The sequence below is a fragment of the Callionymus lyra genome, chromosome 2, assembly GCF_982586985.1.
Source record: "Callionymus lyra chromosome 2, fCalLyr1.hap1.1, whole genome shotgun sequence".
NCBI lineage: Eukaryota > Metazoa > Chordata > Actinopteri > Syngnathiformes > Callionymidae > Callionymus > Callionymus lyra.
In genome coordinates this window covers 19,845,517-19,872,891 of record NC_141819.1, presented here as the reverse complement: position 1 = coordinate 19,872,891, position 27,375 = coordinate 19,845,517, and the positions used below count along the sequence as shown (strand labels likewise).

General features: G+C 41.9%; 1 protein-coding gene across 1 annotated transcript in view; it reads left to right on the top strand.

Moving 5' to 3' along the window:
* Positions 1 to 27,219, top strand: part of LOC148085844 (E3 ubiquitin-protein ligase rnf213-beta-like) — a 32,171-nt gene extending 4,952 nt beyond the window's left edge. Inside the window, exons 10-66 of the mRNA XM_087782959.1 lie at positions 157 to 404; positions 583 to 789; positions 862 to 1,063; positions 1,684 to 1,751; positions 2,668 to 2,824; positions 3,196 to 3,342; positions 3,496 to 3,594; positions 3,667 to 3,795; positions 3,869 to 4,040; positions 4,104 to 4,271; positions 4,343 to 4,483; positions 5,173 to 5,792; positions 5,897 to 6,056; positions 6,223 to 6,440; positions 6,502 to 6,645; positions 6,717 to 6,869; positions 6,991 to 8,164; positions 8,370 to 8,554; positions 8,625 to 8,771; positions 9,354 to 13,064; positions 13,155 to 13,291; positions 13,351 to 13,449; positions 13,535 to 13,647; positions 13,721 to 13,834; positions 13,913 to 14,101; positions 14,175 to 14,310; positions 14,536 to 14,724; positions 14,790 to 14,929; positions 15,069 to 15,241; positions 15,310 to 15,510; positions 15,768 to 15,955; positions 16,018 to 16,138; positions 16,362 to 16,462; positions 16,953 to 17,138; positions 17,804 to 17,949; positions 18,660 to 18,759; positions 18,947 to 19,058; positions 19,129 to 19,348; positions 19,453 to 19,640; positions 19,706 to 19,831; positions 20,056 to 20,157; positions 20,233 to 20,475; positions 20,569 to 20,653; positions 20,730 to 20,764; positions 20,903 to 21,003; positions 21,069 to 21,213; positions 21,284 to 21,455; positions 21,526 to 21,617; positions 21,707 to 21,949; positions 22,258 to 22,390; positions 22,607 to 22,690; positions 22,906 to 23,089; positions 23,213 to 23,414; positions 23,479 to 23,754; positions 23,868 to 23,957; positions 24,799 to 24,977; positions 26,452 to 27,219. Of these exons, the coding sequence (XP_087639085.1) occupies positions 157 to 404; positions 583 to 789; positions 862 to 1,063; positions 1,684 to 1,751; positions 2,668 to 2,824; positions 3,196 to 3,342; positions 3,496 to 3,594; positions 3,667 to 3,795; positions 3,869 to 4,040; positions 4,104 to 4,271; positions 4,343 to 4,483; positions 5,173 to 5,792; positions 5,897 to 6,056; positions 6,223 to 6,440; positions 6,502 to 6,645; positions 6,717 to 6,869; positions 6,991 to 8,164; positions 8,370 to 8,554; positions 8,625 to 8,771; positions 9,354 to 13,064; positions 13,155 to 13,291; positions 13,351 to 13,449; positions 13,535 to 13,647; positions 13,721 to 13,834; positions 13,913 to 14,101; positions 14,175 to 14,310; positions 14,536 to 14,724; positions 14,790 to 14,929; positions 15,069 to 15,241; positions 15,310 to 15,510; positions 15,768 to 15,955; positions 16,018 to 16,138; positions 16,362 to 16,462; positions 16,953 to 17,138; positions 17,804 to 17,949; positions 18,660 to 18,759; positions 18,947 to 19,058; positions 19,129 to 19,348; positions 19,453 to 19,640; positions 19,706 to 19,831; positions 20,056 to 20,157; positions 20,233 to 20,475; positions 20,569 to 20,653; positions 20,730 to 20,764; positions 20,903 to 21,003; positions 21,069 to 21,213; positions 21,284 to 21,455; positions 21,526 to 21,617; positions 21,707 to 21,949; positions 22,258 to 22,390; positions 22,607 to 22,690; positions 22,906 to 23,089; positions 23,213 to 23,414; positions 23,479 to 23,754; positions 23,868 to 23,957; positions 24,799 to 24,977; positions 26,452 to 26,593 (13,737 nt within the window). The 3' untranslated portion in view covers positions 26,594 to 27,219. The remainder of the gene's footprint in view (positions 1 to 156; positions 405 to 582; positions 790 to 861; positions 1,064 to 1,683; positions 1,752 to 2,667; positions 2,825 to 3,195; positions 3,343 to 3,495; positions 3,595 to 3,666; positions 3,796 to 3,868; positions 4,041 to 4,103; positions 4,272 to 4,342; positions 4,484 to 5,172; positions 5,793 to 5,896; positions 6,057 to 6,222; positions 6,441 to 6,501; positions 6,646 to 6,716; positions 6,870 to 6,990; positions 8,165 to 8,369; positions 8,555 to 8,624; positions 8,772 to 9,353; positions 13,065 to 13,154; positions 13,292 to 13,350; positions 13,450 to 13,534; positions 13,648 to 13,720; positions 13,835 to 13,912; positions 14,102 to 14,174; positions 14,311 to 14,535; positions 14,725 to 14,789; positions 14,930 to 15,068; positions 15,242 to 15,309; positions 15,511 to 15,767; positions 15,956 to 16,017; positions 16,139 to 16,361; positions 16,463 to 16,952; positions 17,139 to 17,803; positions 17,950 to 18,659; positions 18,760 to 18,946; positions 19,059 to 19,128; positions 19,349 to 19,452; positions 19,641 to 19,705; positions 19,832 to 20,055; positions 20,158 to 20,232; positions 20,476 to 20,568; positions 20,654 to 20,729; positions 20,765 to 20,902; positions 21,004 to 21,068; positions 21,214 to 21,283; positions 21,456 to 21,525; positions 21,618 to 21,706; positions 21,950 to 22,257; positions 22,391 to 22,606; positions 22,691 to 22,905; positions 23,090 to 23,212; positions 23,415 to 23,478; positions 23,755 to 23,867; positions 23,958 to 24,798; positions 24,978 to 26,451) is intronic.
* Positions 27,220 to 27,375: the final 156 nt, after the last annotated feature.

Here is a 27,375-nt window from a genome sequence, read left to right as displayed (position 1 = left end):
TTGAGGTTGACAGGTCTTTTAAAACAAAATATATTTGAAATATCTTTAAAGATGTTACTACAGTTGAAGTTACTTCCATAATCAGTTACCCATTGTAATCCAGAAACATCTCTTTCTTGTTAAGTTTGACCAACAACCTACTTGTTTTGTTTCCAGGCAAGAGAGCTGGTTTCTAAGGTTCTGGTCCGGATCCTAAAAGGAGAGCTACGTGATCAGTTTCCAGAAATCTTCCGCAATCCAAATTCACTTATTCTGGGCTTCCAGCTGTTCCTGGTGACCACAAGATTTCAGATCCCACTGGGCATCCCAGACTTCGCAGAACTCTGTGTATTGGTCTCATCAGAAGAGGCATTACAACCAAAAAGCCTAGAGGAGTTTCAGAGTCGTTTCAAGGCCACCCCATTGTGAGCATCTTCTAATTAGATATTACCCCACCCAGATGTTAGCAATCCTGCTGTTAGTAAACTGTTATGTTATAATTGTAGTCATTTACAGCATTGTAGTTTGCTCATGGTTATTATAAACATGATCATTTTCAGGTTTTGTGTATTGATCCGAGTGACACTGACTTCTGTGCTTCAGCCTTGTGGTCGCTCTCATAAATCGCTGCATAGAGCTGGCTGTGACTGAGGCTGTGCTGCTGCTGCCTCTGCTGTTCGCCGTGAGACAGGCGGATGCTCATGCTGGCAAGCTTGGTCCAACCGTGGAGGAGAATAACTGGTCTGGACTGGAGCGAGTAAACTTCTGCAAATTTAGAGAGTTAATGGAGGGGAATCAGGATAAGCGTTTGTATGTGTTTTTTTATAGACAAAATTGAATCATTGCTGTTTTGCTGTTGGTTTACCGAGAATTGTTTTGCAGGAGGGTTCTGGAACACATCCAAACTGTCATGTCCAATGCTAAAGAGCCCTCGCAGCTGCTCCGCATTGGCTGCTCAGCTCTGGTGGCATTTCAGGATCTTCCTCAGTTTTCAATTCAGACAAACTTCACATCAGAGCAGCTGATCCAGAGCCTGATGTACCGACAGCAAATATGTCAAAGGCAGCGTCAGGAGAACTATGAGGTAAGTCCTTCTACCCTGAAATTCAGGTTCTTGACTAAGGGATGTGTTTATTGATTTGAATATAATGACTGCAAGTTTATTTCTCAGACGTTTCCTTGTATTGAAAGCAGCAATACATAAGAATGAAAATGTTGGTCTCATTACAGAGTCATAAATGTTTCTTTGCAGTGTCATGTAATCTATTGTGTAATTGTAACAGGTTTATTTTTTCCAAAAGAGTGATAACAATATTTATTGTTACTTACATTTTTACTCAACCTAATGTAATTGCAGTTCCATAAAAATAAGTGCTGTCATTAAAATGTCATGGCTTGTATTGTATCAATCATTGTTCGTCACCTTTGAGGAACTGGTTTGTTAATGCCACGTATAATTGGAGTAGTTATAATGAAGGTGTGTTACTGACTAAATAATGATATATAACAGCAATAAAAGTTTACTCTGCCAAACTCCGCTGCAATTGTAAGGCCCATAATGCAAACACACTTTTGCAGACAAACATGAACAAGTGATACTCTTGCTCAAATAAAAGTCAAAATGTGTAAAAAAAAAATCAAAGAAATCTTTATCTCATGTGTTGATATTGGTACTCATAACTTCTTCTTGTCGTGTCATTCCAGGCCACAATAAAAACCATTGATCACATCTTGCTGAAGCTTAATGACTGCAAGGATCGTGAAGTGTGCAGGTTTGGATCCAAATGTTACTAAATATTTGACAAACTAAATTATTGAAAACTGATGTGACTAGCAGGTGTAACGTTTTGTGTACATATATATAAATTGAGCACAAAGTGCTTTACCTAAGAACACAGTTAAAAATAAGACTGCGTTCAATGTCAAACACAAGAGTAAAAAATACCAGATTACCATGATAAATTTCAATTTAAAATGTTTTAGTTAAACAACATCGTGCTTATAATCTGGAGCGCTTTATATTCAGATTAATTCAGGTTGTGCTTACTGACCTAAAAGAGTCTTTGTGTGGGTACACGACGTTCAACTCTCTCTGCCAAAATTCTTTGGTACAACTTTGGTAAAACACACAGATGCACTGCTTTCAGCATTATCACTACCGTAGAATCCAAACTGTTACCATCACAATGTGAACACAAACACGCTTGACATCATTCCAGGTGGATTTACTTAAGAACTAGATATTGGTATCAAAAGGGTGTTCAAAGTTAAAGTGCGAGCTGTGTGGGAGCAGTCGATAGATAGATACTTTATTCATCTCCTTAGAGAAATTCACAGTTCAGCAGCTCCAGAAAATTTTACAAAGAGATAGAACACAGAGGCATGCAAGTTATGTACAGTCGATGACAGAAGGTAAACACACATTCATCAAGATAGAGAGTTTGACTGACTGACTTATCATCAACGTGCTTTGTAATCTGGTGCACTTTGTAATTAAAAAAAGTTTGAAATAGATAATTAATTGACAGTGCGCTATATATTGAGGAAAAAACAGTACTCTAGAGAAACAGGTGCTGATGGCTCCCTCTGATTGGTAAAGGTCGCCGACCTCCGCAGCAGTGGGTCACGCATGACAGGATTGTGATGCTGCTATTCACTCTTATCTTGTGTGGTTGTTTCTGTCCACAGACTGGCTGGAAACAGAAAGCATGTCTTCAGGAGCGTCATCAGTTTGCTCCGGTCCACATGTGCCACAGCACGCCTGGTCCCAATGTACAATGCTGTTGTCCGCTGCTACCAGCTGGTGCTGAGAACCGCTGAGATCTGTGCCGTGACAGAGGAAGAGGTCTTGGTTACTTTTTCATTTTCTCTCTTATACCAGTAAAGCTAACCAGATACAAAACCCCTCGGAAACACCCAAGTATCAGAGCCCGCCAGGGCTTTTTCATCTTTTACCTAAATAATTGGTGGCTTAGGGGAATAGAGTGCTAGCAGATGCTGTTTCAATTTTTCTATATTGCATTTGAATCAGGAAGACTGTCGGCAGTCAGAGAAGCCTATATGATATCATGTTGATGGATCTTGGACAGAAGGAAATATAGATGACTTTGCTTACACTGATTCCTGTGTTTTTATGTATTGTAGATTCAATTACCTCCATTCAGAGTCACTAAGAAGAAAAACACCTTATTCAATTTTCAATCTCCTATTCTTCAGACTTCAAATGAACAACAGGAATTTGGAGGGCTCAAGAAGGATCTGAATGAAGTGCATCAGCTTATCCGGAAGTGGAGACAAGACCTGCTGGAGAAAAAGCTGATGAAACCACGTTCCAACCAACTCAATTACCCCAAAGAAATCCAGGTGATAATCTCCCGGTTACCTCTAATACTATTGTAATCAATTTTAAACTATTTTTCTGATTAGAAATAAAAGAGTTCAGTCAAAAGTCAAAAGTTAAAATCCATCAGAGAGCGTCGTAAATTATTGTGTATCTAAACTTTGCATGTTGTTCAGTTGTGGGACTCACTGATGAAGGTGGAATGTTCATTGGAAGAAGTGGCATCAGAGTGGATGCGTGGCTGTAAAGAGGACCTAAAGAAGAGGATTTCTCAAGTCAGTTTCCTTTGTCTTCCTTCTCATTCCTGTGACTTGTATCCGTGGACTCACATAATATCAATTGTGCAGGTTAGCGAGCTGGAGCAGGTGCTAGTCTGCTGTTTACCGACCACTCTGGAGACCCTGGGGAAGAGTCACAGTGATGTTCAGTCCTGTTTTCATGAGGCCTGTCGCTCCGCCATTGCCTGCTTCTGCCAGGTATCAGAGGAGGCTGCACTACACCAAGCCTGTTTCAACTATTAATGACTGAATCACGTCTGTTTTTCTTCAGAGGAAACAAGAAGGCGACCTGATGCGTACTTTGCAGTCCAAAAACGATCTTCCTCTTTCCCAGTTTGTTGTGTCTGAACTTCTTTGCCAGTCATCTAAGAGATTTGGGGACGACACGGTCAGCTGGTTGCTAGACCCACAGTCTGTCCTCCATGTGCTGCTGACTACCACTGGTATGATCCTGTTTCATCTAAGATATTTATGTCATGTGACTCTTGATCCAACTGTGTCCTCAGGAGACTGGAGGTCCATCCCTGTGGATGATACAGCAGCAGCAATTGTCCACCAGAGTGTGACAGACTTTAAGTCTTTAGTGGACTCACTGCTGCGGGGTCATGTGCGTCTGGGAGATCTCCGCACATGCCTGAAGTACTCTGAGCAGCTGAAAAAACTCCTTCAACAATGTATGCACTCACAAACTCATATTGTAAACGAAGGATTGGAACATAAGTTTGAACAATCCGATGATCCGCAGACAAGAAGAACTCATCGGCCATGATTTCACTGGATCTGGTTCTCACTCAGAGGCAGAAGGAATTGGACTCGTTCACGCAGCGGCGACAGCAGATCGATGCACTGATGAAGATGATGGCAAAGGTGTCGGAATGTGTATCAGGTGTGAAAGCCAGGACAACTACACAACTCAACATGGAAACAAACCATCACCATTTATTAACACAACAATAATCTGACGGTACAATCCATGTCACAACACAGGGGCAAGGTTAGGATATATTCCTATATATTGCTATACTGTAGGAACAAGGATGTATGTGTGGTATTGCACGAGTACTTCATTGGCTTTAAGTCCAAAAAATGTCCAAACATCAGCTTTAAAAACTGCTAGAGTTGACTGTATTATCACATTCTCAGTCACCACATAGGCTGTGAATATTCACATGTTAATTGTAAATAATAAAATAACTAATTATTTTATTTTAGAAATATAGAGATTATAATAGTTATGATAAAAAAAAAGAAATTATTCACACATACTGTTGAATATCGCAACATTTAAGTGTATCAGTGTTTTCTCTCACCCCTGTAATCCTATAACAACAACACACCATTTAAACAAAACCAAACACATCAACTCAACAACAAACAAAACAGTACAGCAGATAAAAGGAAAGAAACGTGCACTGAAACAGAAACAAGCCCACACAACGTAGAAACAAATAAGGAAACACCACCCTCACACTGCAACATAAAAAACACTCTGGTTCCAGTTCTTGGTAACTAATGAATCACAACATTAGGGTTGAATAAGACGATGCTTGTTTACAACTCAACGTTCTTCCTCAGTTCCTGACCTCCAGAGCCTGGACCAGCAACACAATGCAGAAATCTCTACCAAGCATTTCAACAACTTGGTTCGGGTCCACTCTTTTGATGAGGATGGTAAAGAAAGGACGCCAGTGGGTCCATTCCAGGTTGTGTGGTACAAGACCAGCATCAATACACTGGCGATGGCTGCCCAAATGCACAAACTGCAGCACAGCAATTTTATCCTGTCATCCTGGTGCAGAAGATTCTCTGACCTGAAGTCTCACACAAGAAGGTCACATCTTCAACATACACTTACACAGATCTGCAACGTTATATGGAATCCGCTTTTTTCTGAATTCCATAAGCGGGCTGTTGCTATGGCAACTGCCAACATCACTTTCCGACAGCTGCAACAGATTCTGGTTGAGACGGGGGATCGAGATGTGCTGCAGAGAGAACTGATGATGATGTCAGAGGTTCTTGAAGAGGTCAAAGGTTGCAAAGTAGTTGAGAACTGGGTCGAACAACGTCTTGTTCACATTGACAAATATTGTACACTGCGCGAAGCAGCAGCTGCAGCTGATGCCATCCTGCGGATCAAGGAGAAACTGCACCTGTCTGGGAACTTCAGGGAAATCCAATCCCTTCGACTATTGGTAAAGTCTTTTGTTCTGCTGTTGATTTTTTAAAATTTGAAATGTTTGAAATAAACATGACTACTAACATATTGATGTCATACATGTGTCTGGTTTTTAAACAGAGAGAAGACAATTTCCAGGACATGACTCTGAGATCCATCGGTGAAGACCTCACCAAAGCCCAAAAGCGGCTCGCTGGTGTATCAGAACAGCAGCGAGTGTGTCTGGAAGCGTTTGTGTCAAGTCTGGTTCTGGTCCAATGGGTCAAAGAAAACTTAGAAAGTGAGATAATTTACTTTCTCTTTTCTGAAAAATTATAACAATTCATAGAATTGCACTGAGCCACCCCCCCCACAATACAGTAAATGTAGTCTTGTTATTATAATATACAATGATCTAGTACATCCTTTGACAATAATGTTGTGTTTTCTTTTTCTTTCTCCATCAGACCAGAGTCATGTAAAAGTTTTCGTTGAACTTGCGTCAATCTCAGCAGGAGAGAATGACCTTGAGATTGACCGTGTGATAAGTTTCCATGATGCCGTCCTCGGTTACGGACCGCTGATCTACTCCCTCTCTGCTCAAGCGGGACTAGACCAGTTCCTGTCCACCGCTGCAAAAGTTTGGGAGTCGCAGAGCCGAGACGACAAACTTGCAGACAAGCTGGTATGAGTTTTGTGACGTCGTTGCAAATTGAATAAAGGGGTTCAATGTTCATTTTCGACAGATTGATTCGACCCAATGGCTTGATTGGCTGAAGTCTCTGAAGGATTCTCATGGGTCAGTGGAGGAGTCGTCACTTTCTCTTGCCGCTGCCATCATTGACGCCGGGGTCTTCCACATCTGTTGCTCTGGCAAAAACATTCAAAAGGTTCAAATGTTAAGAGACTCAGAACTTGGACTGGCAGCAGAGTTGATTAATACTTTCTGTTGTATTTACAGCAAAGTCCCCAAAACCTTGTTCACCTCACACTTTCCCGGGATCAGGAGAAGAAGACTCTGAGTCTGGATGAACTCCAGGAGCTGCAGAACAAACTCATGCTGATGTCAACACGAGGCGAGCAGCGCCGCCATCACGTTGACACCTTCTCTGATGTAAGTCCTTGTACGAGGTTATGGGATAATGAAATACATTCCAGATATAGCAATTGTGTTTTCATATATTCGTTTATTTGTGAGTAAGTCTTAAGTTTGAAAAACATGTTGTTGTCTGTAGGTCTTTGAGGGAGTCCAACGTCTCAGCTCCATCCTCCACCAGATGCAAATATCGGGCAATTTTCTCTTCCAAGACAGCGAGGTGCAAGTCCAATGTAGCCCCGAACTCCTCCCATGCATCAGACTCACATTCTTACCTTTGACTGAGCCGGAGTTCCTGTACTTTGGAAACACCTTGGACCAGATTCAACAACTTGCCAGGACACTGGAAGACTGCCACAAGGACTGGACTTCCTACATCAGACAGATGCGTTCACAATTTCATGTGATGAACCACTTCACCTGTCAGCAGCTGGTCAACCTGAGTCACTGGTTATACCAGGTCTGTCTGAAGCAGAGCCCACCTCCACAGCAGATCTGGTTTTTGCTCCATCCTGTCAAACCTCGGTGCAACACAGAAGACCTGAGAAATGCTTACAGTAAAGCAAAAATGATTGTCTCCCAAGAATTTGACCAGGAAGATTCCACAATATCTGCAGACTTAATGGAGTTCTCCTCAGAAGATGAAGATTCAGCCATCTCATCAGGAATCAGGAGTAAGGAAACTCTTGAAGACTTCTGGATAAGGTTCAAAGCAAATATGCATTGGCACCTCAGAGAGTATCTGGACCTCCTAACTCTGGCACACGTCCTGTCCAGCCTGGCAGATGAGAATCAGCAACAGGCCTTTAGAATGTTTCAGAAAGGCCTTAAAGAGAATATACCAAACTTTGTAGTCTGCTCCAAAACAGAAGTTCTGACCACTGTTCTGTCGCTGTACACTTTAAGTGCAGAACAGCCTCTGCCCTCTCCTGATGAGGTTATGCTGTGCAGTGAAAACACAACAGATGAGGAGGTGGAGTTATTCCTTCGACGGGCCCTCCTACCAGGGTGTGTGCAGAATTTGAGGAACATTTACTGTCTGGTCAATCCAGGGCTTCTGTCCTACGAGGTGGGTGTTGTTCTGGGACAGCTTTTTCAAGACTTTGAGGAGAGCGCTGGACAGTACCGGCTCGTGATCGTCAGCCCAGTGGACCACCAGAACCGATATGTACCATCATTCTTTAGCAATTACAAAGTTCAGGTGCGTGTCAGTCCATCTGTTAAACGGTGCCAAAGATATCTGCAACATCATTTGTCCCAGAGACTGGACCGTCTCTCAGTTCGGGTGGTGTCCTCTGCACGTCCTGCTGTAGGTGAGACCCAGCAAGCCACAGAAATCATGTCCAGACTTGGATAATAGTCTTTTTCACCTTCATGTCATTTCTTCCTTATGATGTTTTTTTTTATTTTGTTGTCTTATTCCTATGTTTAACCTTGAGTTGTGTTGTTTAGTCCTTTTTTTTGTTGTTGCTCCGGTTCCCTAATTAATGTGTTGGTTTTTGTTCTGTGTGTCCCCAGGAAAATCTCTTTGTGTGAAACGGTTGGCGGAGAGAGAACAACTGGAATGTCCGAGGGCCAAACTCATCACCATCAGACTGACAGAGCCAATCATCAGTGTGGACTCACTTGTCCAAACGCTTCTGAATCGCCTGGCTCCGCTGAGGGGACAAGATCCAGTTTTGCTGCACATTGATACAGCAGAAGTTAGTTTTAGATCATTTTACTTTCTGCTATTTTGTTGGTCTGTAAATTTCCTTACATGTTTCTATTCAGGTGCGTCCAGGACTGGAGGAGGTTATTTTCCAAATTTCAGTTCTGGGATGTTTGAGCGATCAACGTGGTTATCTTTGGAGAAGAAACCCGGAAAACCTGATTATCTTCGAGGTCATGAGACCCCACAGCGGGTCTGACTCCCCTCAGGTTAAAAGCTTCCTTCTAAACATCCAAGCATCTCAAACTTCTAGAGTAGTTGTGGGAATTTTCATATTCTATGAGGCTATATTAAATCTTGTAGGGGTGGATTTTAATAAAAACTATATAAAAAATATCAAATATCAACGAAATAGTGAATAGTGCAAAAGTGAAAATGATGAATTAAAGAAAGAATACATGAAAATGTGAAATTACTGAAACAGGGCTTTTGGTTTTCTGTAATAAACTTTCTGCATGACCAATAATAATATTTCAATATGACTTGCCTACTTAGAGCTACATTAATATAGGCAAAAGGCTGCAAGTGGCCCCGGAAACTCACTTTGCCCAGGTCTCTCTGTCAGATTGCGTTCACTTATTTCATGTTCAGTCTGTGGCAAATTTCTAACCATTCTTTGTTCATACATCTATAATGAAGAAAAGTTATCCAAAACAATTTTCAGCCTATACCATAAGGTTAGTTGTTGATCAAACCTCAGGTTGCTTTGTTTTCTGCTTTGTTCATCTTAACTGTTGACTTTTTTGCATTACTTTATAGTGATGTGCAATCATTGACATTATCTCCTTCAGATCAATGTGACGCTTCTGGATGTTCTACCAACAACACACTGTCGAGCACCGAAAGAGGTGGAGCAGATGTTGATCTCGAGTGACATGATCCATGATCTAATTGATGAGAAAAAGTTCAACAGTGAGGGGATTCAAAGACCATACCAATACTTGAAAATGTACAGAAATAAACAGAACTTGGATCGTTTCAACTATCAGCAAGGAGGCAAAATCGGGAGTCACATTGACTGCCTCAGTCACCTTCTCCATCACTGTGGCATGAATGATCCTTCCTGGGCTGAGCTGAGAAACTTTTCTAGATTCCTCAGTGTTCAGCTGAAAGACTGCGAGAACTCAGTTTTCTGCGATCCAGACTTTCTCGCTGACCAGATGAAAGGTTTTAAAGACTTTGTAGTCAAATTCATGGTTCTGATGGCAAGAGATTTTGCTTCACCTTCACTGATATCGTCAGACCAAAGTCCACGGCTACAAATTGCTGACAGTCATGAGGAGGAGGTCCTTGCTGGCCTAACTCTTCGTAAACGCTGGGAGACTGAATCCCATCCCTACATCTTTTTTAATGCTGATGGAATTTCTATGTCCTTCTTGGGCTTCCATGTGAGGATGGTAAGGGCAGAAAACTCGCTTTGCGCCATTGATCCACTCAGAAAAAGAATCCTACTGAAGGATGTGATGTCACAAAATCTCTTCCGGGACTTGGAAAGGCAAAGGATTTGTCTAACAGAGGACTTTGACCAGTTGCCACGTTCAAAAAAACTGATGCGAATTTCATGTGTGGTTCGTGCAGAGAAGAAAGACCAAGACTTTGATCCAGATCCAACGTATGAACTGACAGCGGACAATGTAATGAAAATGCTGGCTATTCACATGAGACTGCGGTGTGGAATTCCTGTTGTCATCATGGGAGAGACTGGCTGTGGAAAAACCCGGTTAGTGCGCTTTCTCTGTGCTCTGCAGAGGCATAACCGACCAACTGAAAACATGGTACTAGTTAAGGTACATGGTGGGACCACAGCAGAAATTATCTACAAGAAGGTGAAGGAGGCTGAAGTTCTTGCCGAGCACAACACCAAAGTCCACAAAATTGACACCATTTTGTTTTTTGATGAAGCAAATACCACAGAAGATATTTTCGCCATCAAAGAAGTCCTGTGTGACCAGTCAGTCCAAGGCAACCCCCTGAAGTTGAGTGGTTTAAAGATCATTGCCGCTTGCAACCCCTACAGAAAGCATTCTCCGGAAATGGTTGAACGTCTGGAGCGAGCAGGGTTGGGATACAGAGTAAAAGCAGACGAAACAGCCGATTGCATTGGCAATGTTCCTCTAAGACAACTGGTCTACAGAGTCCACCCTCTACCACCCAGCATGGCTGCTTTGGTTTGGGACTTTGGTCAGCTGAGTGACTCCACTGAGTTCTCCTACATCAAGCAGATTGTTCGGAGGACTATGGGAGAACATCAGCTACCAATTGATCATATGGACACAGTTTCAAAGGTTTTGTCAGCTTCGCAGAAATACATGCGAAGCAGGAAAGACGAGTGCAGTTTTGTGAGTTTGAGAGATGTGGAAAGGTCCATGAAGGTGCTGATGTGGTTTTACAAACACAGTCAAGACCTCTTTCAGGATCACACCTATCTGACTGACAGTTATAAAACTCTGAATTGTTTGATTCTCGCCGTTAGTGTCTGCTACTATCCGTCGCTTGTGGCGAAAAAGGAGTACCTAACCCAAATCAGCCAGCTCTTTCCAGAACCATTCTCATCACCAAGATCACTGGAGAAAGAGATTTCTAAATGTCAGGACTTCTTCCTTCAAAACATTAAAACCAGGGAGACAATTGCAAAAAATGTTGCCCTCAAAGAGAATGTCTTTCTCATGATGATTTGCATTGAGCTCAGAATTCCGCTCTTTTTGGTGGGAAAACCAGGCAGTTCAAAATCCCTCGCTAAAACAGTGGTAGCTGATGCCATGCAGGGCCAGAATTCTCACTGTGATCTGTTCAGGAAACTGAAGCAGGTTCACATGGTGTCCTTCCAGTGCAGCCCTCATTCTAGCCCAGAGGGGATCATTGCAACATTCAGGAACTGTGCCCGGTTTCAGAAAGACAAAAACACGGATGAGTACGTCTCGGTTGTGGTTCTTGATGAGATCGGACTTGCAGAGGATTCTCCACAGATGCCTTTGAAGACTCTTCATCCTCTTTTGGAGGACGGCTGCATCGACGACCAGCCTGACCCACACATGAAGGTTGGATTTGTCGGGATCTCCAACTGGGCTCTGGACCCAGCAAAAATGAACAGAGGAATCTTTGTGTCAAGATGGGATCCCAGTGAGCATGAACTTGTAGAAACTGCCAAGGGCATATGTTCCTCCTCTGAGCAAGTTCTGCTTAAAATAAAACACTTCTTCCCGACTTTGGCAAAAGCTTTCCTGGCAATCTGTGAGGAAACATCAAAGAACCAGTTCTTTGGTCTCCGAGACTATTACAGCCTCATCAAAATGATTTTTGCCACAGTCAAGTCCTCGAACGAAGAGCCAAATGACGACCAGTGGGTGGAGGCTATCTCAAGAAACTTCAGTGGGCAGCCTGAAAGCTTTGACCCAGTTAGTTTCTTCCTTGAAGTTATCCAAAGTCAAAGTGATATTCCAAGACCCAGCACTCTGCAAATGGTGAGGAAGAATCTTGAGCATAAACCAGACCAGGAAAGCCGCTATCTGCTTTTGCTAACAACTAACAGTGCAGCACTTCATATCCTGCAGCAGCAAATCTTTTCGAAGGGAGATTCTGCCCAACCTGAGATTATCTTTGGCTCTGGATTCTTGAAGGACCAGGAATACGCCCAGATCTGCCACAATGTTAACAGAGTAAAAACCTGCATGGAGACTGGACGAACTGTCATCCTACTTAACATGCAAAATCTTTATGAAAGCCTCTATGATGCCTTAAACCAGTACTATGTCTACCTCGGCAAGCAGCAATACGTTGACCTTGGTCTTGGCTCCCACAGGGTCAAGTGTCGCGTCCACACAAATTTCAGACTTATCGTTGTGGAGGATCAGAATAAGGTGTACAAACACTTCCCAGTACCTCTCATTAACAGACTTGAAAAACACAAGGTAGACCGAAGCACAGACCTGTATTCTTGGCAACAAAGGGTACTACATAAACTCAGAGTTTGGGTTGATATGTTCACTGGTCGATCTCTGAAGGACTTCCAACTGTCTGATGTGTTTGTTGGATTTCATGGAGATGCTTGTGCAAGTGCCCTCCTGCAGGCTCTGGAAATGCAAGCACACAAAGAAAAAAAAGAACATGATCAAAAGGATCTCTTAATTGAGACTCTAAACCAAAGTCCTACTGCAGAAGAAAACCAAGAGCAGTTCTCAGAACCAGCAGACATGGAGGTTGAACTGATTCCAAAAGCTGGAGACAGTTTCTCACCACAATATAGTGAAAGTGAAATAGAAAACAAACCAGCTGGTGGATCATCTGAGGAAGACCAGGAAGCCAAAGTTTTTGAATTGGCCAAAGTGTTTTTGCTCAACACATCTTCTCCTGATGGTCTAATAAGACTCAGGGATTCAGATCTGGCAAAATCAGAGAGGGAAAACCTCCAAAGGATGTACTTTGACCAACATCATCAGAACTCTCTTCGAGATTTTCTGCAGAACCTTCAACACCAGAATCCAGCATCAACAAAGTTCCTGGAAGTAAGCACTAGATGTTTTACCTTATTTTCTAAAGATCTTTTGGGTTTTTACTTAAAACAATTTACGTGCTCTCATTATCTTTTTGAACAGATAACAACATTCTCCAGCTTGTTGATTCCATCAGATGTCAAAGTAATTGCTGGATCATTGGGCTTAAAAACCGAAAAGATTCTTATGCTTTCGCTCCATCAGTTTGACAATGAGGCCTCCTTTCGCACTAAAATCAGGTACTACTAAATCCATAGACTTTTTAGTCTCTTTCTAACAATGCTCTTCTTTGTTTCAGGGGCTTCCTGCAGGATGTTGACAACTCTCATAGCGTCCTTTTGATCCAGATTGACCTTGAGGAGTCTCACTGCACCAACGAGCTCATAGCAACAGCAAAGTACTGTTTCGAAATCTTTTTCAATCTCTTTTCAGACCTTTAAACATGTTCTGTGTGTTCACCATGTGTTTTCTTCTACCTACAGATATTGTACCATGAATCACATCATGACTCTGCAGAACAGAACATGTTGGGTGATTTTCATCGTCAAAGTATCCAGAATCACAAATCAGTTGCATTATATCGGCTTCCAAGGGGGTTCGTAAAAGATCGGCTTTGGCAACTAAACCTAAGTGTGAATTAAAATGACATCGAAACTAATCTCTCAAAGGTGTCTGGCATTCTGTGCACATCGACGACCTGCGGGATTCCAGGGACTTGGACATGAACATCCTGGTGTACTGCGATACTCTGATCAGTGACCTGGTCGGCACATCACCATCAGGTAGAGTACTCTATCTGTAGAAATGACGAATTATGAAGGCATTTTTAAAGTACTGAGACATATATGGGCTTTCCACAGAGATCCAGGAAGACGCTGGAGTAAGGAGCCAAACAGGGATCCTTCGCTTCAACAGTCTTTCTCTTGTTCGGTCGTGTGTTCAAAAAGCTGTGGGTTTGCTCAGGGACCAGGAAAATGTCCCTTCTCGAAGCATGCAGAGAATGCACATTCTTCTGAAGCTCCTCAGTCCTGGTCAAGGAAGTACTGCTTGTAAGGGTCGATTTATTTGAAAATATTTGGTTGAGATGAGATATGAAATAATTTCTTTGACTTTGTGATTTAGATCGATTTCAGAGACTATTGTTGGATCGCCTGTCCAGAGCACTCAAACACCTTGAGGAAATAATGGAGGCCCCCAAAGATTGGGTCAGCACCCAGGCTAAGAAACGACAGGCACTTCAAGAAGGGGGAACCCTGAGGTACTTGACATGCATCAATGTAACCCTCATCTAGTCAAGTAGGATACAACTTGAAAACCAACAACTTATTTTGTACATTATTATTTTATCATCTATTACTGAAACAATTATTATGTATTTTAAAAGTATGATCAGTGGGAGCTTAAAAAAACATACCTTTCACCTTTACTTGCTCTGAATGTTGGTAGTTTGACTATACATTTTTTTTGTCATTTTGGTCTTTAGACACACACTGTGGCGCCACCTTCAGTCTATTGTCACTTCAGTCCTGGCTAGCATTCTGGAAGTCATCGACCGCTATGCTAACCTGGAGCAACTCTCCGATGGGAGGAATAGTGCTGGATTGGTAGGCATGTGGCTGGACCTTCTTGGAGACTCGGATAGCTTGGATCTAGCTCCTTACCAAACTCCTAGGTGAGTCAGTCTCCTGTTTTTTTTTTGTGTTGACTTATTGTTATGGTCTTTTCTTTTTCTTACAGTGGCTCAGATCAAGAAGTTCTTGTGCAGCATTATTTAATGTTGTCGGGCGAGGAGAAGCCATGTGCTGCTCCCTTCAGCTGGCTTATCAAACTGCACCTCGAAACCTTGTGGGAGGAATCAGAGTCCATGCCAAACTTGGGTCAGCTTTTCCTTTTAAAGTTAGATGTCAAAAAAATCCACTGTACATATTTTTGTTGGTTGATGGTGTTTCTATGGCATTAGTCAGTAATCTTGTTACAAACATAAAATAAACTGATTGTCTTGTGTTTCTAATGTAGTCACTGATGGGGCCAATGAGCGGATTCTGCGCTTCATTAGCAGTTTTAGCAGCAGTGTGCTGAGTCAGCATCTGCATAAACTCTCTGATGAGGACCGACGTGATTTCTATGGCCGCTTTCTGAAAGATTTCCTGCTGCTCTCCAAGAAGCTCAACTCTCAGGAGGAGGCCCAGGTGAGTGAAGGTGACACATGTCCATTCCTTTTTTTTAACCTGCTCACTGGTCCACTGCTTAATTACAGGTGCTCTACGGCGCGATGTTGGGTTGTGTTTCCGAGCTACAGAATTCTCTCAGTGTTGTTGCCGACTTCTCTCCTGCTTGGATCGTAGTGGCCGCCAAACACTTCGCTCCACGACTGGACTCTCTCTGCCACCTGATGGAGCTGCAGCCGCACGTGGTAGCGGACATGACCCAGCCTAGCAGCATGACACCCCTTTTCATGGTTAGTGATGTCAGAACTGCTGGTTGACATAGTCAGTAACTGTTTTAGAATCAGACTAAAGTCAACGATTTAATTAAGATCAGAATTAGAGAAGAAACATTTTACTCACATATTACTGACTCATCACTTTATGTGTATTTGCATTCTTGTCTTGTTCTGTTAATAATTAGGACACTTTCACGGTGGTGAACCTAGATACAGTTTGATGTGCTATTTTGGCAACATAAGCACTTGCATCATTTCTTCCTCTCTCTAAGGTTGAGGACATTAAAGCTCTGGGCATCTGTGTGGAACAAACCAAACTATTGACGGTGCAATCACTGTCTGAGTGCGAGGCATTTATCAGCAGAGTGGACTGCTTACAGCCCTGTCTTGACCGAGCCTTCGCTCAGCAGTACCGCTCTCTGTGTCAACCTGCAAGTGTTCACCAGCTGGAATCACTCAGGTGTGTCTGATGGGAGGATTCATCAGGCAAAGTTAGATTGTAATGCAGCATATCCTTGGCAGGTCCACGTGGTCCAGTCTGCTGCTGGTGGCGTCTTTCGTCCAGAACGTAGTTTTTAACGTGAAAAGGCACGGAGACAGACTGACCGGGCTGTCGATAAAACACTCTTGTCAGCTCCTCAACGTAAGTTATGTCACTTCCTTTTCTGAGAACATTAACTCTTACTTACCAGCTGCTGAACTTATAAAACAAAACGGCGAGAGATTAACTAGTCGTTCTTAAAATGCACACACATTGTTTTAATCAATACTCTGAATCAAAAGTTTGGAAAACACCTAAAGAATACAGTAATAATTGCTAAATAAACTCTGAACCACATTTTAAAAAAATTAATTGTTATTGTTAGCTGACACAGGATTCGCCAGACCTTCGCAGCATAGACACCCTTCGACTGCTGATACGGATCCTCAATTCCTTTCATGAAGAGTCCATCACCCGGGATCTAAGGTGAGACCAATTCTGTGGAAAAACCATAGAAGGCAAAATAATATTTTTGGTTGATGTTTTTAAGTGATGTTTTAGTCTTATAATTTGTGTTGAACCCCTAAAACTGACAATACAAAAAGTTGTGTGACACGTGACGAATTTGACACGTTGATCATTTGTTTTTTGACTAATTAAACAATTTCAATCAATAAAGTTTTACCTTACCTTACCTTAATTAATTTTTTTTATATTGTCTGAAGCATTGCAAGCAGTAGTGCAGTCATGTTATGTTTAAAAATATGAACAGTGTGGCCCATGGGATGATAATATACAGCCCTACATAAAAGATGTCCCTCTGTGTAATGTTGCATGGCTTAAGGATAAACAATCTAAACAATAAACAATAAAATTACTTATTTTTATAGCTTTTACTCTGTTGGGCGTATAAATAAGTTGTTAATACTAATAGAAATAAATCATTTAAATATGTCTGTGTCATTGTGTCACTTAGGTTCGGCACTTCCTGTGCTATCTGCCTGACGGAGCTCAGAGACAGGCCGTCCGTCCTTCCATGTGGACATGTTTTCTGCCTTCCATGTGTCCAGCAGAGTCTCAACACGCAACAGATGCTCTTCTGTCCCGCATGTCGAAAGGAACTGCCAAACGACTACAGGCCCACGATAAACCAGAGTGTCCTGTGAGTCTTTACATCTGTAATAGTCCCATGAGTAGAACCTGCAAGACTCCCAGTAAACATGTGTGTTAGTCATATCCCAAGGCATGTTCATATAAATATCCTATTTAACATGCAATATTATAAAATGCATGCTTGACTTGTTAAGTAGAAATCTCTAGCTAGTAATTGAACTGTGCATCTGATTAATTAATTTAATTCTTGTGGTACTAAGAGTCCCTTTTTTATCAGCTAAGAAACAATGCACACGTAGGCTGAAAGGCTTGAGATGTTTGTTTTAATAATGTTGCAATTACACTGTTCTAACAGTGGAGGGAGCCAGTAACAAATCTTTTCAGTCTTAGATACGGTTGTTTTGGTACACAGGTGCTTAAATCAAGTGTAAATCTCATAAATAGTTTGCCTCTTCTCTTGCCTTTATTGTTTAGAAATATTTCATTGCCTTGTTGCCAGTTATGCTGCTAAATGTGACCTATACTTCCATAATGTCTGTTCTGTAAAAGTCAATAACACCTGATGCTCTGACCTCCACTAGGAGTTCTGTAACTTCAATTATGACTAGAGGAGCCTCATTAAATTTGGACTCAATATAGCAAATCGAGGTGATACATTTTTGCAATCAAACAAAGGTTTTCTCATCTTTTTTCATGTCTCTTTTCTGACACCAGAGTTTCTTTGAAACAATTGTCGGACATCAGGAAATTCTGCAACACTTTCTTCCTGGACGTTGTGTCAAGGTTCTGGTTATGCGAGGGGCAGTGTCCAGCACAGGGCGTGGTTGAGCTGCTCTTCTCCATTTTAGTGACAGCTGATGGTATGTTGCAGCACCAGTCCCATGTTCACTCCTACTTTACTCTTTCATCCCCCATTACCCTGAATTCATTTTCTGATTTATCGCATCCCTTTGATAACTCATTTAAATCCCCCTACTTATCTCGACTTTGACCTCACGCGGACATTTTGCTCTGCTTACTTTTATGCCTCCTATAAAGCAGTCATTATTACTAGCAACAATTAAGAACCTTTGGTTTTGGTTGATGCAGGTGGCACCGATGGGTCAAAGTTGTAGTGTTTTGCCTTGTTATTATATATCATTATTTTTTTTAATCTTGGTTTTTGAAATGACTTTTTCCTGTTTTAAATCATAATCATTTTTGCGAGTGGTTAGTCTCCCTTAGAGTAAATGAACAAAATATTTTTTTAATTAAGTGCTATTATATTTAAACATTTTATCCACCTTTATTCTATGGTTTATATATTTTAATTAAATGGATAATGAATTAAATATTTGACAATACAAGTGTTATTGATAATAACCTTACTTCAGCCTTACTTCCCATTGACGGTCCCTCAGACACTCTGAATGTACTGTATATAATGTAAGGTAAGGTAAGGTAAAACTTAATGTGCGCCCTCCCCTGCCCCCCAAGGAAATTAATTATTCCACCACTGCCTTGAATTAATAGATTATATACGAGAGTCACGAACTTCCTGATTCACCTTCAACTCCTGCTCCACCTCCAGGTGATGTTTACAAGACTCGGCAGCTCACACCATTCCTGGAGTGTGTAGACACCAGCCCAGTGGTCCGATCTGTGCTGCCAAAGCTGCTGCTACAACACAGGTGAGAGTGTGATGTGGCTGCTCATGAGTTTGAATCCATCGTAGGCCAAAATGTCTTAATTTGTACTGTTTCTAATCACATTTGACAAACTCATCTTGGTCTGAGCACAGATAGTAGGTGTAGGCGTCCTCAAATTTATTTTTTTCCACACACACAAGAGCTTTAAAAACAACTTTTTCTCCTCTAGCTTTAATGAGGCGAAGATCCACATCCAGGAGTACCTGAAGAACCTGAGAGAGAACCTGCTTGATCAAGACGACCACACTAAACTCTACCTGCTCTTCGTCAACTGCTTCCAAGTACCTGAGTGACCCGTCTCTTCCGACCTGGCTGAGGATGTATGTGATTGAACCTACACTTCTTTTTCAGGACTCGCTGCTGTGTTCTAAAACCAGTGGCCCAGCATCAAGTTCAGAAGAGCAGCTGAGGTCTGACACCATGTTCCTGAGCAGAGTAGTCCGGAAACAGACTGCAGACAGACAACAGGATCCAGCTGAGTTCTTGCTTGATATTGCAAGATTGAAGATCTGTCTGAACACGGCTGCTCTGATGCTAAAGGAGACCAGGGACAATGCACACAAAGCTATGGGTGAGAAGAAGGAATAAGATGAGAGGCAGAGCAGATGTGGAGATGAGTGAGATATTAAAATAATGATGAAGAGCAAATTCAGCACCTTATCTGGTCCTTTACAGTGAAAGGAGGTGCAGCCATACAGTTCCTCGAACAGATAAAGGCTCTTTATGAGTTTGTAAAGAACGACTGGATCAGGATCTATCTGCTGAGGGTCCTAAACCAGTGCTCCGGCCTCGACCTTGTACTGACACTGATGAGTGAACCAAGATGGAGATGGATCTTCCCGCCTGAGCTGCTGCGATTACAGGTATCAGAGAGAAGCTGAATTATCATGTGAGAGTTAATTTAATCCATCAATATCTCTGTCGTCAGAAATCATCGTTTAGTACAAAGATGGACCTGTTCCTCTGCTGCGGGCCACCATACAGGTCTCTGAGAGACGCTCTGGACCTGGCTCTTGTGGAAGGGCAACTGGGCAGGTTCAAGACAGAGGTCCAGGTCAGACAGGAATTATTATTGAGTTGTTTTTTTTTATTTTGCTGTTGAGAAGAAGATGCCTTTAAGAATATATAGTATTTGTTACTATATTTATTATACTATATACTATACTATATTGATAATATTTGTATTATTTTATTTAAACAATATATAAAAAACAAGTAAAGTACAAGTAAACGTTTTTAAAGTACTCGCCCAAAACCATTTATGTTTGCCATAAAAAGAACCTGCCGGGTCAGAGGATAGGCCTCCTGGTTCTGACTCTCTTCAGACGTGTCACCAGTCGCTTCCAGTTTCCTAATGTGAGAGTACACCCTTCAGAAGAGGTGAAAACACAAACACACACAGACAAACACACTGACACACAATTGCTTGCTAAGGCCATGTGATTGGAACTGCAGGACGTTTTAAGACTGAACCAGTTGCTGAAGGACGTGAAAGAGAAGCAGGTCAGAGAGTTCTGCTCATCGCTCCTGGTTAACAGTGTCGGCGGACAGGGCTCAGTTCTCAAGGTGGCCCCAGGCGTCTCTTCTCTAAAACTGAAGTTGCTGGAGTTGTTAGTCCATCTGGACTCAGTTCTACTCAGCATGAACTCTTTGCTGGATCCTCTGAGGTTGATTGCCTTTCAGACCCAAGATGCTAATGTGAGTCTCAGTGGATTACTTTTTACTTTTGACGAATATGGTTACTTAAAATAAATTTAAACATGTTGATTGTCCTTTTTTTTCATCTCACAGGACTTCTTCCTGCCAACTATGCCTGAAGACCTAACAAGTGACGCTCGACAATGGCTGATAAATGAAAAGGAATTGCAGCAATACTGTAAGTTTTGTTTTTGTGTTGTTTCTTGTTAAAGATTGCACCAGCAAATTAGACTGAACCTCCCTTGTTGCTCCAGATTGTGCCAACGGACATGCCTGCTTTGTTGGGGAGGTAAGAATTCATCCATTGAGGATTTGGTTTAAAATATTTTGGATTATTTAAAAAATGTGTAAATAAACTTAATCTGAAAAATGTCCTCATGGAATAAAAAAAATTATAAAATTCCCACAAGCTTCATTTCTGTGCCAGTGTGGAAAACCGGTGGAGAAATCTCGATGTCCAGACTGTAAAGCTCCTATCGGTGGAGAGAGACATGTGCCAGAGCAAGGATTCAGTCAAGACCCGCGAGGGTATTTTAAATCCAAACCTCTTCTTGCAACAAACAAGTCCTTAATGTTCTTCTGTTTGCCTGCAGGGACCAGACTCGCACTGGACACATTCTTGGTGCAGCTTCAAGCAGATCGGAGGCTCCGGAGAGGCAGTTAACATATGTCCAGTCCTGTGTTCTGCGCATGCTGCTGCACCTCTCCATGATGCAGGCCGCCGTCCAAAACCCCAGAGTCAGAATTAAGCAACATTCATCTTTTGTTTGATCTTACTGTTTTCGTTAACGCTTATCATCAACCACAGAACTTGAGCCACATGATTCACCCAACGCCGAGTGATGCTTTCACTTTCTTGTGGAGTCATTTGGAAAAGGACTTGGAAATTTTGGGGAAAAGTTTGGATCTGAATGAAGATGACGCAACGCTGATAGTGCATCTGATCATCAATGCTGCTCACACGTCCACTGGAGGCAAGGGTTGGTTCCCCAGCTTGCTTCGGCCCGCTCACATCAATAGAAGACTTCAAAGTTTTGTGCTCAATTTCAGGCCAAGGACGGCAGGAACTGAAGACCAGAGCGGGACGCAAACAGTGGGAGCAGCTGGTCTGCAGGGAGGCCATCGACCAAGTTCTTAATCAGGTGATTTAACCAAGTTGTCCTGCACTAGCACATTCACAAACATTATTTCATGCTTGTAGAACTAGTTCCTGACTGACCTCTCTCCTCAGAAGCAACAGTGTCTGCAAGCGGCACAGCAGGTGATCAGAGCGGACAACGGTGTGAGTGGGACCCCATTGATGTCGGTCATCTTTGGTGACCCAGCAAAAATATTAGCGCTGCCATCAAACGGTCCCACGGAGCGTTCGACATTTTGGGATCTTTCCAAAACGCTGACACTCGAGAGGCTCTGTCAACTGATTGATGAAAGTGACAGGCAGATGTTAACCCTGCTGACCCTCTTCTTAAAGAAGGTAATGATGTGAAGAACTGTTGTTGTCTTATTGATCATCTTTATGTTTTCTATTATCATCGTCACATCATCAGTAACATGTTTACATCGTCACTTACATCCATCCTTGTAGAAACACATCACCTTCTTCATTCTCAGCTTGGTCCTTGATTGACAGGTGGTCAGACACTCAGCCAAGTGTGAACCATGATGAAGTGCTCTAGGGGGGAGAATCACTTTAATGAATCACAATTGAATAAATACGTACTTAGTGTAACAATCACCTTTAGCTCCCCCATAGTTACCTTTCTCTGTGTCTGTGTGTGCCAGATCAAGTGTGTCAGACAGCTACACAACCTTCCAGAGCTCGCTGCTCTTCATTTGGACCTGACCCGTACGTTTACGTCCACTTTGGACTCGACTCCACAAACCGTCGCTCAAATGATCCAAAAGATACCAGCAGGTAAATGCGTGTGTGTTTGATTCAATAGTCTTGGTTTTTTTCTTTATTGACATATTCATGAGTGTGTGTGTGTGTGTGGGGGGGTGTGTGTGTGTGTGTGTGTGTGTGTGTGTGTGTGTGTGTGTGTGTGTGTGTGTGTGTGTGTGTGTGTGTGTGTGTGTGTGTGTGTGTGTGTGTGTGTGTGTGTGTGTGTGTGTGTGTGTGTGTGTGTGTTAGGGCCCCAGCGGAAAAAGCTGCAGGAGATGGTGGAAAGATTCCTAAACACATGGAACTTCTTACGATCAGAGCTTGTTAACAACGGTACGTTTTTTCTTTTTACACTTGCCTGTTTGTACATTGTGTTTGTGTGTGTTTGGCTGTTAAATCTCTCATATATTTGTTAGTGGTTTCCAAATATGTTGGGAACACACCTTCTTGCATTAGTCTGTTTTTTTGTCCTAAATGTTTTTTTTGTTTAGCCAGTTGTGAGCACTAAATGTTTTTTTGATCACAAATATATTTGTGTTTTTGAGCAGCAGCAGGGTTGGGTTTGGAGGTCAGTTTATGTAACAGTGAATTGACACTCAAAAGTCCGAGCGAGTTACTGTCACCGAGCCGCAGTGGACCCGGCTCATGTCTCCGAATTCTGGTGGACTTCCTCTCAGAGACACATAACAGCTTGGTGAGAGAGTCTCGGAAGATTAGCCGAAATGACAGCAGGTTGGTTAAATTCATCTCTTTTCGAGAGTTTGGATTTTTTCCTTTTTCAGTGCAGTTTCTATGTGTTTGATTTTCTAATTTGAACATCATCTTACCTTGGGATGCGTCCCTCTTGCTTTTCAGCGACTTCAGTGTTGCTCTGGACAGTATCTCAGAGACACAGCTGACCCTGTGTGAGCCCGAGCGACAGCTGCTGCCTCTGGTGTTGGCGAACTGTCACTACACACTGAAGAAGGGTGGAGACATGCACGTCTTCTACGACTTTGAAGCCATTCAGAACCAAATGATCCGACGCTTCTTTGCGGGCAAACCATTGATCAAAGCAGTAAGTTATTGTCACATAAATGTTAGCCGGACAAGCGTTCTATTGATCTTCATCCGTCCTCCAGAACACCGCCCGGCACCAGAACAGACACCAGCAAGACTTCTCCCTGGTTCTGACAGAGGTCAGAAAGAAGGTCTCACAGGAGCCTTTGAAAGGTTCTGATAGTGCTGCGGTGCGGACAGTTCTGCGCTCTTACACGGACGTATGTGACGCCATCCAAGTGCTGAAGATCGGGTTGCGTTTCCTTGCCAAAACTGGCGGTGACTGTGACCTTGGACTGAAAACCTTCTTGTCTGAATCGCTGCTCTTGAAAGCTCAAATCTCTAACTCTGTTGCAGAGGTAAACAAAAACTGTTTCCATGGTGACGAAATAATGAATTGCCCTGATTTTCCTTCATCAATGTTTAGTTAAGAATGTTTAACTTCGACTGACCATCAATGTTGACCTTACAGAGTTTTAGGGCCAGTCGACTGCAACACGCCATTTTCACCTGGCAGCTGCTCACCTGCTGGAAGTCTGAGCTCATGTTGAGCAGGAAGCAGGTCAGTTTGACTACAACTGATCCTCAAATCAATGTCATCAACAAACTATTCATATTTTCATTAACCTGGTAGTATAAGTAACAGCCGAAGTGGCTGCATGTGCACTTTATCTACTTAATCTTATTTATTAATATTCACAATGTCCCTTCTCATTCATATTACTTTCGGTTTTAATTTGTTTGTACTTAAAAAAATATATATTAGATACTGCTTCTGTAAAGTAAAAAATGTTTACAAAAAAGATTGAGAATATGTTACATAATTCATTTAAGATTCACCGTCACAGTATGTGTCTGTTTGTAAAAAACTCTATTTTCATTTAAATATTTACATTAGAAATAGTGTTTAAGCCACTGAAAACACTTTTCTGGAGATGAAATCTTGTTTACCATAACCACACCCAATCTGCTTTGATTGGTCAAACATCAGGATTTTTCACCGCGCGTCATTAATCCCAGAAGTCTCCACTACCAAGGCATGATTACATCTGGCTGGAGGAGGAGTGAAGACCATTATTACGTCATAATGGACTCCGCTCTCGTAACCTCTTGTTCGCCGGGATTTCAGACGGGGGAGAACTTAAGTAATTAGTTCTAAACATGGTCATGATGAGTGACTTACTGCATCTTGGAGAGGAAGACTTCAACTTTTGAAACATGAGAGTGAGTCAGGAGAGTTGGGTGTTCACATAAGTTGCCCTGTCATAATAATGTAGAAGCAGGTATTTGCAGGTGAGAACAGACAGAATGGGATTTAATAAACACTAATCAGATTTTAGTTCCGCTCCATCATATAGTTTTGATTCTGTTCTGGATCACATTGTAATCTGAGACTTTTGTAGGATCCGTTTGAAGGGATCCCAGAAGAGTTCCGGCAGAAGCTGAAGGTGGACCAGAGGAAGCAGCTGAAGGCTTTTCTTGGTCTTACCAACGTGGAAGCATTCTCTCTAGAGCTGCATGAGATCCTGCTGCTGAAGACCCACAGCCTTGCTCCTGACCAGTTGTACCAACCACACTGGGAGTAAGTTCTCAACGTTTGTTCTTGAACCGCTTTAATTGTGATATGGGCATATAGCCCCAATTACTTTTTCTTATTGTATTAATAGTTTTTCATTATTGGTTTGTTTTACCAGTAGATTTTTTAACTTTTAAAACGACATTAAGGTGACACTTATTTTTTTGGTACTACCTCATTATAATGCAGTGGCGGGCCGTGCATTTCACACCTAGGCCTTCACTGGTGTCCTACATGAACTAATCCACCCCTAATGCCATCATTATGACTCCACGGCTATAGAAACCATCAATATTACACAGAAATTCAGTATAACAGGGCGTTGCATCACAGAAAGGTATCTCATGTAGCAAGAAAGAATGTCATTGCTTAAGCAAGAAACCCAATTAGGACGATTCAACAAGTCTCTTTTCACTGTAGCCACAGCTGCCATACATACATCATCTCTAGCAGAAACATCAATATTAACCTAATTAAATGACACAAATATAAAAATGTTTAAATAAAATGCATTACTCACCAAAACTACTGATTATTTGTAAGCAAAGTCCATCCTCCTTTCTTTCCTCAAGAAGAATTCGATTACTCTGTTGTACGGCTGGGACAGACTTGCTAGCTTCGGAGTCTGCCGACCGTTCTTCACAATGTCCAGTTTTTCTGGAAAAGTCTGTCTTGAAAATGGTTTTGTGAGCATAAGTGCGACCAAATCAATTTCTTCTCCTCCGTCAACCATTGTGGGTTGTTAAAAAAGTTATGAAATCCACTTGCAAAATATTTTAGTTCGTGCCGCTAGCTATAGATGCTTTGCTAGCTCTGACTAGTATTTCTCTGAACATCCAATCAAAGGACGATAAAATGCTGACGTCACTGGACGCCTGCTAGATGGCCTCGGTGTTGCCAAATCGAAATCTGATTGGTTAAAGCAACAGCGTCATTGCCACTTACTTTAAACTACAGACACCAGCACTATTATGAATTATGAATTATGATTGGATAAAAGCTCTAAAATAAACATACACTATTGGAAATAATTTAATACATATTCATGGAAAAATATATTAAAACATAAGTCAGGGATTCTGTCTGATAGTGTTTAGGCCAGCAGTGAAGGCCTTGCTGGCCCTGACAGCCCACCACTGTTATAATGGGATCAACATTATCACATCTTTCTGGACAAGATCAGAGAAACAGGCTAAATGCACAGTCATTCATGTTTACACGTGCACTACTTACCTGCAACCAGAAGAAGTGTGTCTATTGTTGGGACTTCCACTCTGACTGCGGAGCTATGCTGTGTTGGTTGTGTTGTGAAGGGTGTGGGTCACACAATGGGTCGACTCCAGGCTGTCAAAAGCCTATTTGACTTGTGAACCCCAACGTGACTCCTCCATCTGCCAGCACAACATAACTGTGGTTAGCTGTTGTAAAGTAACTGTAGATCAACAAGCAAGATTTTTAAGCTTCTCTCTTTGGTCTCCAGCATCAAGACGACCCTGGAGACACATCTGGACCAGAAGGACCATCCACCTCTGTTAGGACAGGAGTCATTTCCAGAGGAGATTTTGTTGGGTCAAGGCGCTGATGTGTGGACGACAGCTGTTGAATTTAGGATCAAACGATGAACAGCAACTGTGTATGACTTGTAATGGAGGATTCATTTGTTTATTCAGGAGCTAGAATCAACGCTCAATTAACCTGTATTTGAAACATAAGAATGGAAAACATGTGATTTTTTATTGGAATGGGTTCGATCATTTTAATGTTTAATGTTAGCATTATTTTCACTGAGTGAAACAGAATTAAAATGGCACAATACAATTTTTACCATAACACTGAGTCTACAAGTGTATCTTAACATTGTCAAGTGTCACATGCTCTAATATGACTTTGGAGAAAAACATGTTTGTTTTTTTGTTTTTTTGTTGTTTAAAGAAAACGTTTTAAGACGATAATAATCAATACAACAGAAATAATTTCTTCACTAATAATCCCTTTTCTCTATGGCAGGGTATCAATGCTTCGTGATCATTCCTCGTGTATTAAGATGATTAGAATATTAAGCATTTGTGTAACTTAAGTTAAATCCACCAAAGAGTATTTGTGAAACATCATTTGTTATGTATATATTCATGGGAGAAGGTATTTTTTTGGGGGTGTTGAAATTGTAAGAATCACAAACTGTGACTTGAGATCTGTATGTATCACATGTTCTTTTCATCATGACAATAAAAGGGGTCCAAAAACACAACGACGTCAAACACGCTGACCTCTATGTTGAAAACACTTGGGGGGGCCCGCCTATTAATCGTTCAGCGGTTGATGGACGGGTCCGTTTATCCAATCACCTGCGAGTGCATCTTCTTCCTGCTGACTCTCCACCAGTAGTAGGTGTGCGAGGGGGCGG